The sequence below is a fragment of the Poecile atricapillus genome, chromosome 37 (genome assembly GCF_030490865.1).
Source record: "Poecile atricapillus isolate bPoeAtr1 chromosome 37, bPoeAtr1.hap1, whole genome shotgun sequence".
Taxonomy (NCBI): domain Eukaryota; kingdom Metazoa; phylum Chordata; class Aves; order Passeriformes; family Paridae; genus Poecile; species Poecile atricapillus.
In genome coordinates, this window is record NC_081285.1 from 2264794 (window position 1) to 2283710 (window position 18917).

Here is an 18917-nt window from a genome sequence, read left to right on the forward strand (position 1 = left end):
GGCAATGAGAGGACGAGGGAATCCCAAATATGGGGGGGAGGGGCCGTGACACCAAATCCGAGGGGGGGGAGGGGCCCTGGTGGGGGGTGGGGAGCTGGAATTTGAGGTGGGGGGAGGGGACGGGAGCCCGGATTTGTTTTGGAGTGACCCCTCCCCTCCCCTCCCCCCCAAAATCCCTCAAACCCCAAATTTGACCTTTAAAAAAGACCCCAAACGAAGCAAAGTCGCGGTTAATAAACATTTTTGGTTTTATTTGCGTTTTCCACCGTTTTTTCTCCCGTTAATTCGCCGTTAAAGTGCTGCAAAGGGAACAGGTTTATATTTTCTGGGAGAGGGAGGGGGGGGAGGAATTCCTTAAAAATTTAATTTATTTAAACTTCCCCAAAATCCTCATAAAACAAAACTTCATCCCGGATGCCGGACGCACTTTTTTTTTTTTTTTTTTTTTGAATTTTGGGGCTAAACAAGACGGAAACGGGTGTTTTTATCAAATTATAATACAAAGAATGTAACAAATACGACAAAAAAACAGCCATAAAACAGCCAAAAAACAACAAAAAAAAAAATGAAAATAAAGCTGCAGGGAAAACCTCGGGAGTGGCTCTGGGCTCGTTCCGTCCTCCCCGGAGTCATTCGATCTCCGGGTCTTGTGCCACGGATTAAAATCTTCCAAGCTCTGGGGACACTTCTCAGTTTCAGAGGTCAGGGTTGTGGCTTTTGGATTGTTTGGATTAATAAATCCACGGGTTTTGGTTTATTTTGATTAATAAAGCCACGGGTTTGGTTTGGTTTTATTGGTAAATCCGTGTTTTTGGTTTATTTTATGTAATTAATTCGTATTTTTGGTTTGTTCTGCTCAGTAAATCCGTAATTTTTTGGTTTCTTTGGATAAATCCATTTAATTTTGTTTTTTTAATAAATCCCCTTTTAGTTTTGGTTTATTTTCTTAATTGATCCAATTTTGTCGTTGTTATTTCCTTCATTTAATTTATTGTTGTGTTCATTTCTTTGATATTTTTTTTAATAGATCCACATTTTTACTCTGAGTTTTTCTAATAATTCCATATTTTTCATTTAATTTTTTTAGTTAATCCATATTTTTTTTTCTTTATATTTTAATATATCCAATTTATCAAATACATCCACGGTTTTGGGTAGGTTTTTTTTTTAGAAATCCACAGTTTTGGTCTTTTTTTTTTAATAATATTTAAATTTTTAAATTTTTTTAAAATAATATTTAATTTTAATTTTTTTTTAAATAATATTTAATTTTTAAAAAAAATATTTCTTTAATAATATTTAATTTTTTTAAAAAAAATAATAAAAGATCCACGGATTTGGTTTTCATTTCTTTCACAAACCCCAAAAAAGCCAAACTTTGGAATAAATCCACCGAACCAACAGAACCTTCAGCCCCGCAAAAAAAAAAAAAAAAAAAAAAAAGCCAAAAAAAAAAAAAGTTAAAATGAAGGAAAAATACAAAAAAAAAAAAAAAAAAATTCATTTCCACGAACCAAACACTGAAAATATCTTTTTTTTTTTGAGGGGGAGGGGCGGAGAAGGGAGGAAAAGAAAAAATAAAAAGAAAAAAAAATGGGACAAAAAACAAACCCCAATAAAAATATCCAAAAAAAAAGGATAAATTGGGAGGGGAAAAAAAAAAACCCGAAGCTCTCAGCACAAAGGGGGAGGACCCCAAAAATCTTTGGTGGGGAGGGGGGGCCCCTCCCCCTCTCTGTACACATTGGGGGGGTGTCCCTCGCTCCAGGCCTATGTACAACCCCTCCCCCGCGGTCACTCCTTGCCTTTGGCCACCGCCAGCTCCAGGCCGGGCACGCGGAGCCCGCCCCGGGCCACCCCCTCGCAGGACGAGGACGAGGACAGGCGAGATTTGGGGGACCCCGGCGCCCGCCCCCCGTCCTCGGCCGTCACCTCGTAGCACCCCTTGGCCTTGGAGCCGATGCCCCCGAAGGTCCCGAATTTGCTCTTGGGCTGCCTGGCGGCGTCCGGCTCGGCCGAGTGCTCGTCGCTGAAGGACGACGAGCGCGGCCGCGGTTTCTTGCCGCGGAACAGCGAGAATTTGCCCTTGGCCGCCGGCGCCTCGGCCTCCAGCTCGCCCTCGGCCGAGCCCAGACTCACCTTGGAGCTCTTCAGGTCGCCCTTGGAGCCGGACATGGAGCCCGAAGCCTCGGGGGACCCCGGGGCGGTGCCGCCGCCGCCGCCGCCGCGTCCCTTCTGCTTGGAGAAGTTGAATTTGGGCATCTTCAGCTTGGATTTCTTCAGCCTCGCCTCGGCCTCGTCCGGCTCCGGCTCGGCCGCGTCGGCGCCGGGGAAGTCGACGTCCACCCCGACCTCGCGGCCCTTGGCCTCGGGCTCGGAGAAGACGAATTTGGGCATCCGCAGCTTGGGGAAGGACACTTTGACCTGGCCGCCCTCGGTGCCCACCTTGGGGCAGGAGGCGTGGAAGGTTCCGGAACCGGCGCCGACCGACGGCGGCGTCGCCTCGGCGGCGCCTTTGACCTTTGGCCCTTTCACGTTGACGTTCAACCCCGAGCCGGACGCTTCCAGAGCCGGAGCCTCCAGGTGGACGCCCAGCCCTCCGTGAGGGGCTTCCACGCTGACCTTTGACCCTTTGATGTCACCGGCCACGTCGACGTTTGGTCCTTTCCGCCTCAGCTCAACGTCCGGCGCGGAGAATTTCGGCCCTTTCACTTCCACCTCGGCACCTTCCAGCCCCAAACCGGAGCCCTTCAGCCCCGCCTTGACCTGGGGACCTTCCAGAGTGACCCCCGCGTCCCCTCCGTCCACGCTGGGGCCGGAGATGCTGAACTGGGGCAGCTTCAGGGACGGGAGTTTGATGGTGCCCCCCAAAATTTCGAAGCCGCCGTCGTCTGCCGACCCTTGCGGGGATTTGACGCCGACGTCTCCTTTCAACTTTGGTCCTTTCAGGTTGACATCCAAATCCGGCCCGGAGACGTCCAGTGAGGGCCCCTTGAGGTCCAGGGTGGCCCCCGGGGACTGGACGGAGCAGGGGACGCCCCCTTTGACCTCCAGCGTTGGGGATTTCACCGCGGGCAGCTTCACCTTCCCCCCCAGGCCACCGAGGTCCAGGCCGGGCGCGTCCAGGGTAACACCGGGCCCTTCCAGGGAGCCCGAAATGTCCAAATCTCCCTTTAATTTTGGTCCTTGCAGCTTCCCCTCCAACTCAGGCCCGGATATTTGGGGCCCTTTGAGCTTCACATCCACGTCCGAGCTCACGTCCGGCATCTCCAGCCCCAAACCCATTTTACCCCCCTTGGGCCATCCCAGTTTCCCCTCGGGACCTTCCAGTTGTGCTCCGGCGGCGGCGGCGCCGACTTCGCCTTTCACTTTTGGTCCTTTCACGCCGACGTCGACGTCGGGCGCCGCCAGCGAGGGGACGGCGACGTCGATGCCGGGGCCCTTCAGGTCACCCCCGACCTTCAGGTCCCCCGCGCCCACCTGGAGCCCGGGGAGTTTGAATTTTGGGCTTTTCAGGTTGGCATCGGGACCTTCCACCTCCACGTTGAGACTCGGGCCCTTGACCTCCAGCTCGCCCTCCACTTTGGGGACCCCCGCCGAGGCCTCGCCGCGGAATTTGTGCGATTTGAGGTCGAATTCGACGTCCGGGAAGGAGATCTTCCCAAACATGGGTTTCCTGCCTTTGGGGGACTTCACGGCGGCGTCGCCCCTGACGGTGACGTCGGGGCCGGTGACGTTGAGCTCGGCGTCCAGCTCGGCCCCCGCCGCGTTGACGTCGAACGCCCCCTTCTTCCCCTTCACTTTGGGGCCGCTCATGTGGATTTTGGGCATCTTGAACTTGCTTTTCTTCCCTTTCCCGGACAGGTGGGCCTCGGGTGACTCCACGTTCAGCTCCCCCTCAGGTAAATCCACCTCGGCCTTGGGGCTTTTCATCCCGAACCCAAATTTGGACTTTTTAAACTTGGGAACTTTGACGTTGGCCTCCGGGCCCTCGATGCTCAGGTCGGGACATTCGACGTCGACTTCGGGAGCTTTGACGCCGAATTCTGGGCCTTTGAGGTCAACCTCGGGCCCTTTCAGGTGACCTTCGACCTTCGGGGTGGAAACGTCGAATCCGCCCTTGGTTTTGTGGCCTTTCAAGTTCAGGTCTATCTCGGGCATGGAGATTTTGGGGACGTTCACGTGCATTTCGGGCATTTTCAATTTAGGACCTTTGACTTTGCCCTCCAGACCTTCAACGTTGACCTCTGGCAGGCCAAGATCAACCTTGGGGCCGGAAAGATCCACCTCAGCCTTCGGCAAGTTCACATCCACGTCGGGACCTTCTCCTTTAAAGTCAAATTTGGGCATTTTCATTTTGGGCAGCTTCACTTTCCCCTCGGGACCATCGACGTTGACCGCCGGGCACTCGATGTCCACTTTGGGGCCTTTGATATCGACCTCGGGGCCCTTCAGACCCCCCTCGAGCTTGGGGCCCTGCAGGTCGGCGTCACCTTTGACCTTCAGGCCCTTCAGGTTGAGGTCAATGTCGGGCATGGAGATCTGGGGGGTCTTGATGTGAACTTCAGGCATCTTCACCTTGGGGCCCTCCAGGGTCACGTCCGGCGCCTGAATGTCCACTCTGGGGCCCTTGAGGTCGACATCTGGGCACTGCAGGTTCCCCTCCAGCTTGGGGACAGAGACATCGATGTCCCCCTTCACCTTGGGGCCCTTCAGGTTGAAGTCGACGTCGGGCATGGAGATCTTGGGGGCTTTGATGTTCATCTCGGGCATCTTGAACTTGGGGCCTTTGATCTTCCCCTCGGGACCCTCAATGTCCACACTCGGCATCTCCACGTCCACCTTGGGGCCGGACACATCCAGGTTTCCTGTCGGGAGGTTCACGTCCACCTCGGGACCTTCTCCCTTCATCCCAAATTTGGGCATCTTGAACTTGGGCATCTTGAATTTTCCCTCAGGGCCGTGGATGTCGACGTCAGGTGCCTCAATGTCCACTTTGGGACCTTTGATGTCCAGTTCAGGACCCTTCAGGTCACCCTCCAGCTTGGGGACAGAGACATCGATGTCCCCCTTCAATTTGGGACCTTTGAGGTTGAAGTCGACGTCGGGCATGGAGATCTTGGGGGCCTTGATGTGCATCTCGGGCATCTTGAACTTGGGGCCCTTGATCTTCCCCTCGGGACCTTCAATGTCCACATCAGGAAGGTCCACACTGACTTTGGGGCCTTTGATGTCGATGTCTGGGGCTTTGAGGTCACCCTCGAGCTTTGGAGCAGAGACATCGATGTCCCCCTTCAATTTGGGGCCTTTGAGGTTGAAGTCGACGTCGGGCATGGAGATCTTGGGGGCTTTGATGTTCATCTCGGGCATGGAGAATTTGGGACCTTTGACTTTCCCGTCCACGCTCAGCTCAGGAGCCTCCACGTCCACGCTGGGGCCCGAAATGGACACGTCACCCTTGGGGAGGGTCAGGTCCACGTCCACCCCATCCCCTTTGAAGCCAGGCATGGAGAATTTGGGCATCTTGAACTTGGGCAGTTTGAATTTGCCCTCAGGGCTGTCGATGGTGACGTCGGGGACGGCGACGTTGACCTCGGGACCTTTCAGCTCTCCTTCCACGCTGGGCAGGGACACGTCCACGTCACCTTTGACCTTGGGGCCTTTCAGGTTCAGGTCGAGGTCGGGCATGGAGATCTTGGGGGCTTTGATGTGCATCTCGGGCATCTTGAACTTGGGGCCTTTCAGTTTTCCTTCAGGACCCTCAATGTCCACCTCTGGACCTTCAATGTCCACCTTGGGGCCGGACACATCCAGGTCTCCTTTTGGGAGGTTCACGTCCACCTCGGGACCTTCTCCCTTCATCCCAAATTTGGGCATCTTGAACTTGGGCATCTTGAATTTTCCCTCAGGGCCGTGGATGTCGACGTCGGGTGCCTCAATGTCCACTTTGGGGCCTTTGATGTCCAGTTCAGGACCCTTCAGGTCACCCTCGAGCTTTGGAAGGGACACGTCCACGTCACCCTTCACCTTGGGGCCCTTCAGGTTGAGATCGAAATCAGGCATGGAGATCTTGGGGGCCTTGATGTGCATCTCGGGCATCTTGAACTTGGGGCCTTTGATCTTCCCCTCGGGACCTTCCAGCTCCACATCAGGAAGGTCCACATTGACTTTGGGGCCTTTGATGTCCAGTTCAGGACCCTTCAGGTCACCTTCCAGCTTGGGGACAGAGACATCGACATCTCCCTTCAATTTGGGGCCTTTGAGGTTCAGGTCGATGTCGGGCATGGAGATCTTGGGGGTTTTAAAATGCATCTCGGGCATCTTGAACTTGGGGCCTTTCACTTTCCCCTCTGGCAGCTCCACGTCCACCTCTGGACCTTCAATGTCCACCTTGGGGCCGGACACATCCAGGTCTCCTTTTGGGAGGTTCACGTCCACCTCGGGACCTTCTCCCTTCATCCCAAATTTGGGCATCTTGAACTTGGGCATCTTGAATTTTCCCTCAGGGCCGTGGATGTCAACGTCGGGTGCCTCAATGTCCACTTTGGGACCTTTGATGTCCAGTTCAGGACCCTTCAGGTCACCCTCCAGCTTTGGAAGGGACACGTCCACGTCACCCTTGACCTTTGGACCCTTCAGGTTGAGATCGACGTCGGGCATGGAGATCTTGGGGGCCTTGATGTGCATCTCGGGCATCTTGAACTTGGGACCTTTGATCTTCCCCTCGGGACCTTCCAGCTCCACATCAGGGAGGTCCACATCGACTTTGGGGCCTTTGATGTCCAGTTCAGGACCCTTTAGGTCACCTTCCAGCTTGGGGACAGAGACATCGATGTCCCCCTTCAATTTGGGGCCTTTGAGGTTCAGGTCGATGTCGGGCATGGAGATCTTGGGGGTCTTAAAATGCATCTCGGGCATCTTGAACTTGGGGCCTTTGATCTTCCCCTCTGGCAGCTCCACGTACACCTCTGGACCTTCAATGTCCACCTTGGGGCCGGACACATCCAGGTTTCCTTTTGGGAGGTTCACGTCCACCTCGGGACCTTCTGCCTTCAACCCAAATTTGGGCATCTTGAACTTGGGCATCTTGAATTTTCCCTCAGGGCCGTGGATGTCGACATCAGGTGCCTCAATGTCCACTTTGGGACCTTTGATGTCCAGTTCAGGACCCTTCAGGTCACCCTCGAGCTTGGGGACAGAGACATCGATGTCCCCCTTCACCTTGGGACCTTTGAGGTTCAGGTCGATGTCGGGCATGGAGATCTTGGGGGCCTTGATGTTCATCTCGGGCATCTTGAACTTGGGGCCTTTGATCTTCCCTTCTGGACCTTCAATGTCCACATCAGGAAGGTCAACATTGACTTTGGGGCCTTTGATGTCCAGTTCAGGACCCTTCAGGTCACCTTCCAGCTTGGGGACAGAGACATCGATGTCCCCCTTCAATTTGGGACCTTTGAGGTTGAGATCGAAATCGGGCATGGAGATCTTGGGGGCCTTGATGTTCATCTCGGGCATCTTGAACTTGGGGCCTTTGATCTTCCCTTCAGGGCCCTCAATTTGAACATCTGGGGCAGAAACATCAAATTCGGGGCCTTTCACGTCCACCTTTGGCCCTTTCAGGTCCCCTTCCACACTCGGCAGGGACACATCGACATCGCCCTTCAATTTGGGGCCCTTCAGGTTCAGATCAAAGTCGGGCATGGAGATCTTGGGGGCCTTGATGTTCATCTCGGGCATCTTGAACTTGGGACCTTTGATCTTCCCCTCGGGACCTTCAATGTCCACATCAGGAAGGTCGACATTGACTTTGGGGCCTTTGATGTCGATGTCTGGGGCTTTGAGGTCACCCTCGAGCTTTGGAGCAGAGACATCGATGTCCCCCTTCAATTTGGGACCTTTCAGGTTCAGGTCAATGTCGGGCATGGAGATCTTGGGGGCCTTGATGTGCATCTCGGGCATCTTGAACTTGGGGCCTTTGATCTTCCCCTCGGGACCCTCAATGTCCACACTCGGCATCTCCACGTCCACCTTGGGGCCGGACACATCCAGGTCTCCTTTTGGGAGGTTCACGTCCACCTCGGGACCTTCTCCCTTCATCCCAAATTTGGGCATCTTGAACTTGGGCATCTTGAATTTTCCCTCAGGGCCGTGGATGTCGACATCGGGTGCCTCAATGTCCACTTTGGGACCTTTGATGTCCAGTTCAGGACCCTTCAGGTCACCTTCCAGCTTGGGGACAGAGACATCGATGTCCCCCTTCAATTTCGGGCCCTTCAGGTTGAAGTCAACGTCGGGCATGGAGATCTTGGGGGCCTTGATGTGCATCTCGGGCATCTTGAACTTGGGGCCTTTGATCTTCCCTTCTGGACCTTCAATGTCCAGCTCTGGACCTTCAATGTCCACCTTGGGGCCTTTGACGTCGATGTCCGGCAAGCTCACGTCCCCTTCGATTTTTGGTGCAGACAGATCGACGTCCACCCCCCCTTTGACCTTGGGACCTTTCAGGTTGAGGTCCAGCTCCGGCATGGAGATGTTGGGAGCTTTGATGTTCATTTCGGGCATTTTAAATTTGGGGCCCTTGATTTTCCCTTTCGGACCTTCCACGTTGAGTTCGGGAGCTTCCACCTCCACCTTGGGTCCTTTCAGGTCCACCTGGGGCAAGGACACGTCCACGTCTCCCTTCACTTTGGGACCTTTCAGGTTCAGGTCGATGTCGGGCATGGAGATCTTGGGGGCTTTGATGTTCATCTCGGGCATCTTGAACTTGGGGCCTTTGATCTTCCCTTCTGGACCTTCAATGTCCACCTCTGGACCTTCAATGTCCACCTTAGGACCTGACACGTCCAGTTCTGCTGTCGGCAGGTTCACGTCCACCTCTGGCCCCTCCCCTTTAAACCCAGAAACACCAAATTTGGGCATTTTGAACTTGGGCATTTTGATTTTCCCCTCCGGGCCGTGAACGTCCACGTCTGGGGCCTCGATGTTGACCTTGGGGCCCTTGATGTCCACCTCAGGACCTTTCAGTTCCCCTTCCAGCTTGGGGGTGGACAGGTCAAACTCCCCTTTCATTTTGTGTCCCTTCAGGTTCAGCTCCACGTCCGGCATCGAGACTTTGGGTGAAGAAATGTTCAGAAAAGGCATTTTGAATTTGGAGCCCTTGGATTTTCCCTGGATGTCCAAATCCGGAGCCTGGACCTCAACTTTGGGGCCGGACACTTCCACCTCGGGTTTTTTAAGCTTCACGTCCACCTCAGGGCTTTGAACTTTTGGGCCAGAAAAGCCAAACTTGGGAAGTTTAAACCTGGATTTTTTAGCTTTTCCTTCAAGGTCAACTTTTGGCCCCTCCAGCTCCAGCTCTGGCCCCTTGATGTCCAGTTTGGGGCCTTTCAGCTCGCCCTCGACCTTGGGAAGAGAAGCGTCGAGGTCACCTTTGAGTTTGGGGCCTTTCAGGTTGAGGTCGATGTCGGGCATGGAGATCTTGGGGACGTTGAACTGCAGCTCCGGCTTCTTGAACTTGGGACCCTTCAGTTTCCCATCGGGGCCTTCGATGTCCAGGTCAGGGACGGAAACGTCGACCTTTGGACCTGAAATGTCGACCTCAGCCTCTGGAAGATTCAGGTCCACCTCGGGGCCTTCAACTTTGGGCCCAGAAAACCCAAATTTGGGCATCTTGAACTTGGGCATTTTAATTTTCCCTTCCGGGCCGTGGATGTCGACATCAGGTGCCTCAATGTCCACTTTGGGGCCTTTGATGTCCAGTTCAGGACCCTTCAGGTCACCCTCCAGCTTGGGGACAGAGACATCGATGTCCCCCTTCACCTTGGGGCCCTTCAGGTTGAAGTCAACGTCGGGCATGGAGATCTTGGGGGCCTTGATGTGCATCTCGGGCATCTTGAATTTGGGGCCCTTGATCTTCCCCTCAGGACCTTCCAGCTCCACATCAGGAAGGTCCACACTGACTTTGGGGCCTTTGATGTCGATGTCTGGGGCTTTCAGGTCACCCTCGAGCTTTGGAGCAGAGACATCAACATCTCCCTTCAATTTGGGACCTTTGAGGTTGAAGTCGACGTCGGGCATGGAGATCTTGGGGGCTTTGATGTTCATCTCGGGCATCTTGAACTTGGGGCCTTTGATCTTCCCCTCGGGACCCTCAATGTCCACACTCGGCATCTCAACGTCCACCTTGGGGCCGGACACATCCAGGTTTCCTGTCGGGAGGTTCACGTCCACCTCGGGACCTTCTGCCTTGACCCCGGGCATCCCAAATTTGGGCATCTTGAACTTGGGGAATTTTATTTTCCCTTCTGGGCCGTGGATGTCGACGTCAGGTGCCTCAATGTCCACTTTGGGGCCTTTGATGTCCAGTTCAGGACCCTTCAGGTCACCTTCCAGCTTGGGGACAGAGACATCGATGTCCCCCTTCACCTTGGGGCCCTTCAGGCCGAAGTCGACATCGGGCATGGAGAACTTGGGAGCCTTGATGTGCATCTCGGGCATCTTGAACTTGGGGCCTTTGATCTTCCCCTCGGGACCTTCCAACTCAAGGTCGGGGAGGTCAACATTGACTTTGGGACCTTTGATGTCAATATCTGGGGCTTTGAGGTCACCCTCGAGCTTTGGAGCAGAGACATCGATGTCTCCCTTCAATTTGGGACCTTTCAGGTTCAGGTCAATGTCGGGCATGGAGATCTTGGGGGCTTTGATGTTCATCTCGGGCATCTTGAACTTGGGGCCTTTGATCTTCCCCTCTGGCAGCTCCACGTCCACCTCTGGACCTTCAATGTCCACCTTGGGGCCGGACACATCCAGGTTTCCTGTTGGGAGGTTCACGTCCACCTCGGGACCTTCTCCCTTCAACCCAAATTTGGGCATCTTGAACTTGGGGAACTTTATTTTCCCTTCTGGGCCATGAATGTCAACGTCAGGTGCCTCAATGTCCACTTTGGGGCCTTTGATGTCCAGTTCAGGACCCTTCAGGTCACCTTCCAGCTTTGGAAGGGACACGTCCACGTCACCCTTCAACTTGGGGCCCTTTAGGTTGAAGTCGACATCGGGCATGGAGATCTTGGGGGCCTTGATGTGCATCTCGGGCATCTTGAACTTGGGGCCTTTGATCTTCCCCTCGGGACCTTCAATGTCCACATCAGGAAGGTCCACATTGACTTTGGGGCCTTTGATGTCCAGTTCAGGTCCCTTCAGGTCACCTTCCAGCTTGGGGACAGAGACATCAACATCTCCCTTGACCTTGGGTCCTCTCAGGTTCAGGTCGATGTCGGGCATGGAGATCTTGGGGGTCTTAAAATGCATCTCGGGCATCTTGAACTTGGGGCCTTTGATCTTCCCCTCTGGACCCTCAATGTCCACCTCTGGACCTTCAATGTCCACCTTGGGGCCGGACACATCCAGGTTTCCTGTTGGGAGGTTCACGTCCACCTCGGGACCTTCTCCCTTCATCCCAAATTTGGGCATCTTGAACTTGGGCATCTTGAATTTTCCCTCAGGGCCGTGGATGTCGACGTCAGGTGCCTCAATGTCCACTTTGGGACCTTTGATGTCCAGTTCAGGACCCTTCAGGTCACCCTCCAGCTTTGGAGCAGAGACATCGATGTCCCCCTTCACCTTGGGGCCCTTCAGGCCGAAGTCGACGTCGGGCATGGAGAACTTGGGGGCCTTGATGTGCATCTCGGGCATCTTGAACTTGGGGCCTTTGATCTTCCCCTCGGGACCTTCCAACTCAAGGTCGGGGATGTCCACATTGACTTTGGGGCCTTTGATGTCGATGTCTGGGGCTTTGAGGTCACCCTCGAGCTTTGGAGCAGAGACATCGATGTCTCCCTTCAATTTGGGACCTTTCAGGTTCAGGTCAATGTCAGGCATGGAGATCTTGGGGGCCTTGATGTGCATCTCAGGCATCTTGAACTTGGGGCCCTTCAGTTTCGCCTCAGGACACTCCAGCTCCACGTCAGGAAGGTCAACATCGACTTTGGGGCCTTTGATGTCCAGTTCAGGACCCTTCAGGTCACCTTCCACCTTGGGGACAGAGACATCGATGTCCCCCTTCAATTTGGGGCCCTTCAGGTTGAGATCGAAATCAGGCATGGAGATCTTGGGGGCCTTGATGTGCATCTCGGGCATCTTGAACTTGGGGCCTTTGATCTTCCCCTCGGGACATTCCAGCTCCACGTCAGGAACTTCTACGTCCACTTTTGGTCCTTTCAGTGACACCTCTGGCCCTTTCAGGTCCCCTTCGAGCTTGGGCAGGGACACATCGACGTCACCCTTCACTTTGGGGCCTTTCAGGTTCAGATCAAAGTCGGGCATGGAGATCTTGGGGGCCTTGATGTTCATCTCGGGCATCTTGAACTTGGGACCCTTGATCTTCCCCTCCGGGAGGTCAATGTCCACCTCAGGTGCTTTGATGTCCAGTTTGGGACCTTTGATGTCCACCTCTGGGCCCCTCAGGTCACCTTCCAGTTTGGGGGTGGAAATGTCCACGTCCCCCTTCAGTTTTGGGCCTCTGAGGTTCAGGTCGATGTCGGGCATGGAGATCTTGGGGGTTTTGAAGTGCATCTCGGGCATCTTGAACTTGGGGCCCTTCAGCTTCGCTTCGGGGCACTCCAGCTCAACGTCGGGGAGCTCCACGTTGACTTTGGGGCCTTTGACATCGACGTCTGGGGCTTTAAAATCTCCCTCGATTTTCGGGACGGCCACGTCCACGTCTCCCTTCACTTTGGGGCCTTTCAGGTTCAGGTCAAAGTCGGGCATGGAGATCTTGGGGGCCTTGATGTGCATCTCGGGCATCTTGAACTTGGGGCCTTTGATCTTCCCCTCGGGGCCCTCCAGTTGGAGGTCGGGGGCGTCCACGTCCACTTTGGGTCCTTTCAACTCCAGATCCGGCACTTTCACGTCTCCTTCTACTTTTGGGGCGGACACAGCCACGTCTCCCTTCAGTTTGGGACCTTTCAGGTTCAGGTCGACATCAGGCAGAGAAAATTTCGGCGCCTTGATGTTCATCTCTGGCATCTTGATCTTGGGTCCCTTCCACTTTCCCTCAGGACCTTCAACGTCCACGTCAGGAACGTCCACATCCACCTTCGGACCTTTAATGTTCACATCCGGACATTTCAGATCGCCCTCCAATTGTGGGACGGAGACGTCCACACCTCCCTTGACCTTGGGGCCTTTCAGGTTCAGGTCGATGTCGGGCATGGAGATCTTGGGGGCTTTGATGTTCATCTCGGGCATCTTGAACTTGGGGCCTTTGATCTTCCCTTCTGGACCTTCAATGTCCACCTCTGGACCTTCAATGTCCACCTTGGGGCCGGACACATCCAGGTTTCCTGTTGGGAGGTTCACGTCCACCTCGGGACCTTCTCCCTTCATCCCAAATTTGGGCATCTTGAACTTGGGCATCTTGAATTTTCCCTCGGGGCCGTGGATGTCGACATCGGGTGCCTCAATGTCCACTTTGGGACCTTTGATGTCCAGTTCAGGACCCTTCAGGTCACCTTCCAGCTTGGGGACAGAGACATCAATGTCCCCCTTGACCTTGGGACCTTTGAGGTTCAGGTCGATGTCGGGCATGGAGATCTTGGGGGTCTTAAAATGCATCTCGGGCATCTTGAACTTGGGGCCTTTGATCTTCCCCTCGGGACCCTCAATGTCCACACTCGGCATCTCCACGTCCACCTTGGGGCCGGACACATCCAGGTCTCCTTTTGGGAGGTTCACGTCCACCTCGGGACCTTCTGCCTTGACCCCGGGCATCCCAAATTTGGGCATCTTGAACTTGGGCATCTTGAATTTTCCCTCAGGACCGTGGATGTCGACATCTGGCACATCAATGTCCACTTTTGGCCCTTTGATGTCCAGTTCAGGACCCTTCAGGTCACCCTCGAGCTTTGGAGCAGAGACATCGATGTCCCCCTTCAATTTGGGGCCTTTGAGGTTGAAGTCGACGTCGGGCATGGAGATCTTGGGGGCTTTGATGTTCATCTCGGGCATCTTGAACTTGGGGCCTTTCAGTTTTCCTTCAGGACCCTCAATGTCCAGCTCTGGACCTTCAATGTCCACCTTGGGGCCGGACACATCCAGGTCTCCTTTTGGGAGGTTCACGTCCACCTCGGGACCTTCTCCCTTCATCCCAAATTTGGGCATCTTGAACTTGGGCATCTTGAATTTTCCCTCGGGGCCGTGGATGTCGACATCGGGTGCCTCAATGTCCACTTTGGGGCCCTTGAGGTCAATTTTGGGACCTTTCAGGTCACCCTCCAGCTTTGGGACAGAGACATCAACATCTCCTTTCACTTTGGGGCCCTTTAGATTCAAATCGATGTCGGGCATGGAGATCTTGGGTGCCTTGATGTTCATCTCGGGCATCTTGAACTTGGGGCCTTTGATCTTCCCCTCGGGACCCTCAATGTCCACACTCGGCATCTCCACGTCCACCTTGGGGCCGGACACATCCAGGTTTCCTGTTGGGAGGTTCACGTCCACCTCGGGACCTTCTCCCTTCAACCCAAATTTGGGCATCTTGAACTTGGGCATCTTGAATTTTCCCTCAGGGCCGTGGATGTCGACGTCAGGTGCCTCAATGTCCACTTTGGGGACTTTGATGTCCAGTTCAGGACCCTTCAGGTCACCCTCCAGCTTTGGAAGGGACACGTCCACGTCATCTTTGACCTTTGGACCCTTCAGGTTGATGTCCACATCAGGCATGGAGATCTTCTGGGTCTTGATGTGCATCTCGGGCATCTTGAACTTGGGGCCTTTGATCTTCCCCTCTGGACACTCCAAATCCACCTCGGGCACCTCAACGTCCACTTTTGGCCCTTTGATGTCCAGTTCAGGAGCCTTCAGGTCACCTTCCAGCTTTGGAGCAGAGACATCGATGTCCCCCTTGACCTTGGGGCCCTTCAGGTTCAGGTCCACGTCCGGCATGGAGATCTTGGGGGATTTGATGTTGAGTTTTGGCATCCGGAATTTGGGACCTTTCCATTTCCCTTCCGCTCCTCCAACGTCCACCTCCGGTCCCTCAATGTCCACCTCCGGCCCAGAGATGTCCACCTCTCCTTTGGGCAGGGTCACGTCCACCTCAGGCCCCTCCAGTTTGGGGCCGGACACGTTGAAATGAGGTAATTTCATTTTGGGCATTTTCAGTTTGGCCTCTGGACCCTCCAGGTGGACATCCGGGACCTCCACGTCCACCTTCGGCCCCTTGATGTCCCCTTCCACCTTGGGGAGGGACACGTCCACCTCTCCCTTCACTTTGTGTCCCTTCAGGTTCAGATCCACGTCCGGCATCGAGATTTTGGGGGATTTGATGTTGAGTTTGGGCATCTTGAACTTGGGACCTTTCACCTTCCCCTCGGGACATTCCAAATCCACCTCTGGCACGTCCACGTCCAACTTGGGACCTTCCACGTCCAACTTGGGACCTTCCACGTCCAACTTGGGACCTTCCACGTCCAACTTGGGACCTTTCACGTTGATTTTGGCACCTTCCACGTCGATCTTGGCACCTTCCACGTCCATCTTGGGGCCTTTCACCTCAATTTTGGGGCCCTTCAGCCCAGAAATTCCAACATCTCCTTTCAGTTTTGGGCCCTTCAAGCCCAGATCCACGTCTGGCATGGAGAGTTTTGGGGTCTGGACGTTGAGTTCGGGCATTTTGAACTTGAGGCCTTTCCCTTTCACCTCCGGCCCTTCCACATCCACGCTCGGGACATTCACGTCCACCCTGGGGCCGGAGATGTCCATCTCCCCCTTCGGGAGCGTCACCTCCAGGTCGGGGCTCTCTCCCTTCACCCCAAATTTGGGCATTTTCAGCTTGGGGAACTTCAGCTTCCCCTCGGGTCCTTGGAGGTCCAAATCCGGCGTTTCCACCTCGACTTTGGGGCTTTTGATGTCCAGCCCGGGGGTCTTCAGCTCCCCTTCCAGTTTTGGGGCGGAAACATCCAAATCTGCCTTGACTTTGGGTCCTTTGAGGTTCAGGTCGATGTCAGGCATGGAGATCTGGGGGGTTTTGATGCTCACCTCGGGCACCTTCACCTTGGGGCCCTTCAGGTCCACACCAGGCACCTCGACGGCGACGCCGGGACCCGAAACGTCCACTCTGCCCTTGGGAAGGGCCACCTCGAGGTCGGGGCTCTCTCCCTTCACCCCAAATTTGGGCATTTTCAGCTTGGGGAACTTCAGCTTCCCCTCAGGTCCTTGGAGATCCAAATCCGGCGTTTCCACCTCGACTTTGGGGCCTTTGATGTCCAGTCCTGGGCCCTTCAACCCCGGCACGGACACGTCCAGGTCGCCGCTGGCCTTGGTGCCGTTCAGGGTCAGGTCAACGTCCGGCACAGAGATTTTGGGGGCCTTGAGGTTCATTTCGGGCCCCTGGATGTCCAAATTCGGCGCCTCAACGTCCACCTTGGGGCCGGACACCTCCACGCCGCCTTTCGGGAGGTTCACGTCCACCTCGGGACCTTCTGCTTTCACCCCGGGCATCCCAAATTTGGGCATCTTGAACTTGGGCATCTTGAATTTTCCCTCGGGGCCCTGAATGTCCATTTCAGGTGCTTCAATGTCCACTTTGGGGCCTTTGATGTCCACGTTGGGGATGCTGACGTCCACCTTGGGGCCGGAGATGTCCACCCCCGCTTTGGGAAGGGTCACGTCCACGCTGGGGGTCTCTCCTTTCACCCCAAATTTGGGCATTTTCAGCTTGGGGAACTTCAGCTTCCCCTCGGGTCCTTGGAGCTCCAAATCCGGCGTTTCCACCTCGACTTTGGGGCCTTTGATGTCCAGTCCTGGGGTCTTCAGCTCCCCTTCCAGTTTTGGGGCGGAAACATCCAAATCTGCCTTGACTTTGGGTCCTTTGAGGTCCACACCGGGCACGGAGATCTGGGGGGTCTTGATGCTCATCTCGGGCATCTTCACCGCGGGGCCTTTGATGTCCACTCCAGGCACCTCCACCCCAATCTGGGGCCCTTTGAGGTCCAGCTGGGGACCCCTCAATTCACCGCCCACGGTCGGCAGGGACACGTCCACTCCTCCCTTCACGCCAACGTCCATCTCCACGCCCTTCAGGCCACCCCCCGGACCGGCCACTGCCACCTCCGGACCCTTCACGTCCACCTGGAGCCCCTTGGGGCCGGGTCCTTTCAGGTCCCCTTCCACCCTGGGTCCCTTCAGGTTCAGGTTCACGTCCGACAGCGAAATCTGGGGCGTTTCCACCTTCTTGAAGGTGGGGCCTTTCCATTCTCCTTCCAGGGCCACCTCGGGGACGGCCACCCCCTTGGGGACCTCCGCGGCAGCGCCGGCGCCCTGGGCGGTGAATTTGGGGAAGGTCAAGTGCGGGATTTGGATTTTCCCTTTGGCGCCGTCCGGGAGCTCCAGGCCGGGGACGTCCGGTGGAGCCTCGGTGACGCCTTTGACCGCCACGTCCACCCGTGGAATGTCCGGTGGGGATGGGCGGGTGACGTCCATCCCGCCGCCCGCCTGCGGGGCCGGAGCTTCTCCGCCAGCCTGGAACCCGAATTTGGGGATTTTTAACGCCGGGATTTTGATTTTCCCCACATCCGGCGGCGGTGAGGAGGAGGAGGAGGAGCCCACGAGCTCTCCCTGCGGACACGGAGCGTGGAATCGCCCGTCCAGATCTCCGAACTGTCCGTTGGCCTCGATCCGGGGAGACCCCGGGAAGGCAGCGGAGCCCTTCCAGCCCGGGAGGGATTTTCCAGTTTCTCCAGCAGGAATTTGGCTCTGGGGCTCCGTCCGCAGGTGAAGCCCCTCGGGTGTCACCCCGGGGACGCGGGCGTGGAATTCGGGGCCGCCGATGACGCCGAGGTCGCCGTCGTGGCCGGTGACGTCCACGGTGTAGGCGGTGACCTTGCGGGTGACGGTGATGGTTCTGCTCTGCGTCCCCCCGGCCTCGGCGTCCGGGATCTCCTCGGAGCGGAGCCGCGGTTTGATTTTGGTGGTGTAGATGCGCCGGTACTCTTCGTCATCGCCGCTCTGCGGGGCAGGAGATGGTGATGGTGAGAGCCGGGATGCTGCTTCCTCCCCGTCATCGTCATCATCGTCTTATCCTCATTTTCATCTCATTCTCATCATCCTCATCCTCATCCTCCCCACATCTCCCTCCTCATCCTCCCCGTCATCATCATCATCATCTTATCCTCATTTTCATCTCATTCTCATCATCCTCATCCTCCCCACATCTCCCTCCTCATCCTCCCCGTCGTCATCATCATCTTATCCTCATTTTCATCTCATTCTCATCATCCTCATCCTCATCTCCATCCTCATCATCCTCATCCTCATCTCATCATCATCTTATCCTCATTTTCATCTCATTCTCATCGTCCTCATCCTCATCCTCCCCACATCTCCCTCCTCATCCTCCCCATCGTCATCATCATCTTATCCTCATTTTCATCTCATTCTCATCATCCTCATCCTCATCCTCATCTCCATCCTCATCCTCCCCGTCCTCATCCTCATCTTATCCTCATTTTCATCTCATTCTCATCATCCTCATCCTCATCCTCATCTCCATTCTCATCCTCCCCGTCGTCATCATCATCTTATCCTCATTTTCATCTCATTCTCATCATCCTCATCCTCATCTCCATCCTCATCCTCATCATCCTCATCTCATCCTCATCTCCATCCTCATCCTCATTCCATCCTCATCTCCATTCTCATCCTCATCATCCTCATCTCATCCTCATCTCCATCCTCATCCTCATCTCCATTCTCATCCTCATCATCCTCATCTCATCCTCATCCTCATTTTCATCTCATTCTCATCATCCTCATCCTCCCCACATCTCCCTCCTCATCCTCCCCGTCGTCATCATCATCTTATCCTCATTTTCATCTCATCCTCATCATCCTCATCCTCATCTCATCTCCATTCTCATCCT

At 55.0% G+C, this 18917-nt stretch overlaps 1 protein-coding gene across 1 annotated transcript in view; it reads right to left on the minus strand.

The window, feature by feature from the left end:
- Positions 1 to 224: 224 nt before the first annotated feature.
- AHNAK (AHNAK nucleoprotein) overlaps positions 225 to 18917 on the minus strand; it is a 37583-nt gene continuing 18890 nt past the window's right edge. Inside the window, exon 5 of the mRNA XM_058861539.1 lies at positions 225 to 18003. Coding sequence (XP_058717522.1) covers positions 1795 to 18003 — 16209 coding nt within the window. The 3' untranslated portion in view covers positions 225 to 1794. The remainder of the gene's footprint in view (positions 18004 to 18917) is intronic.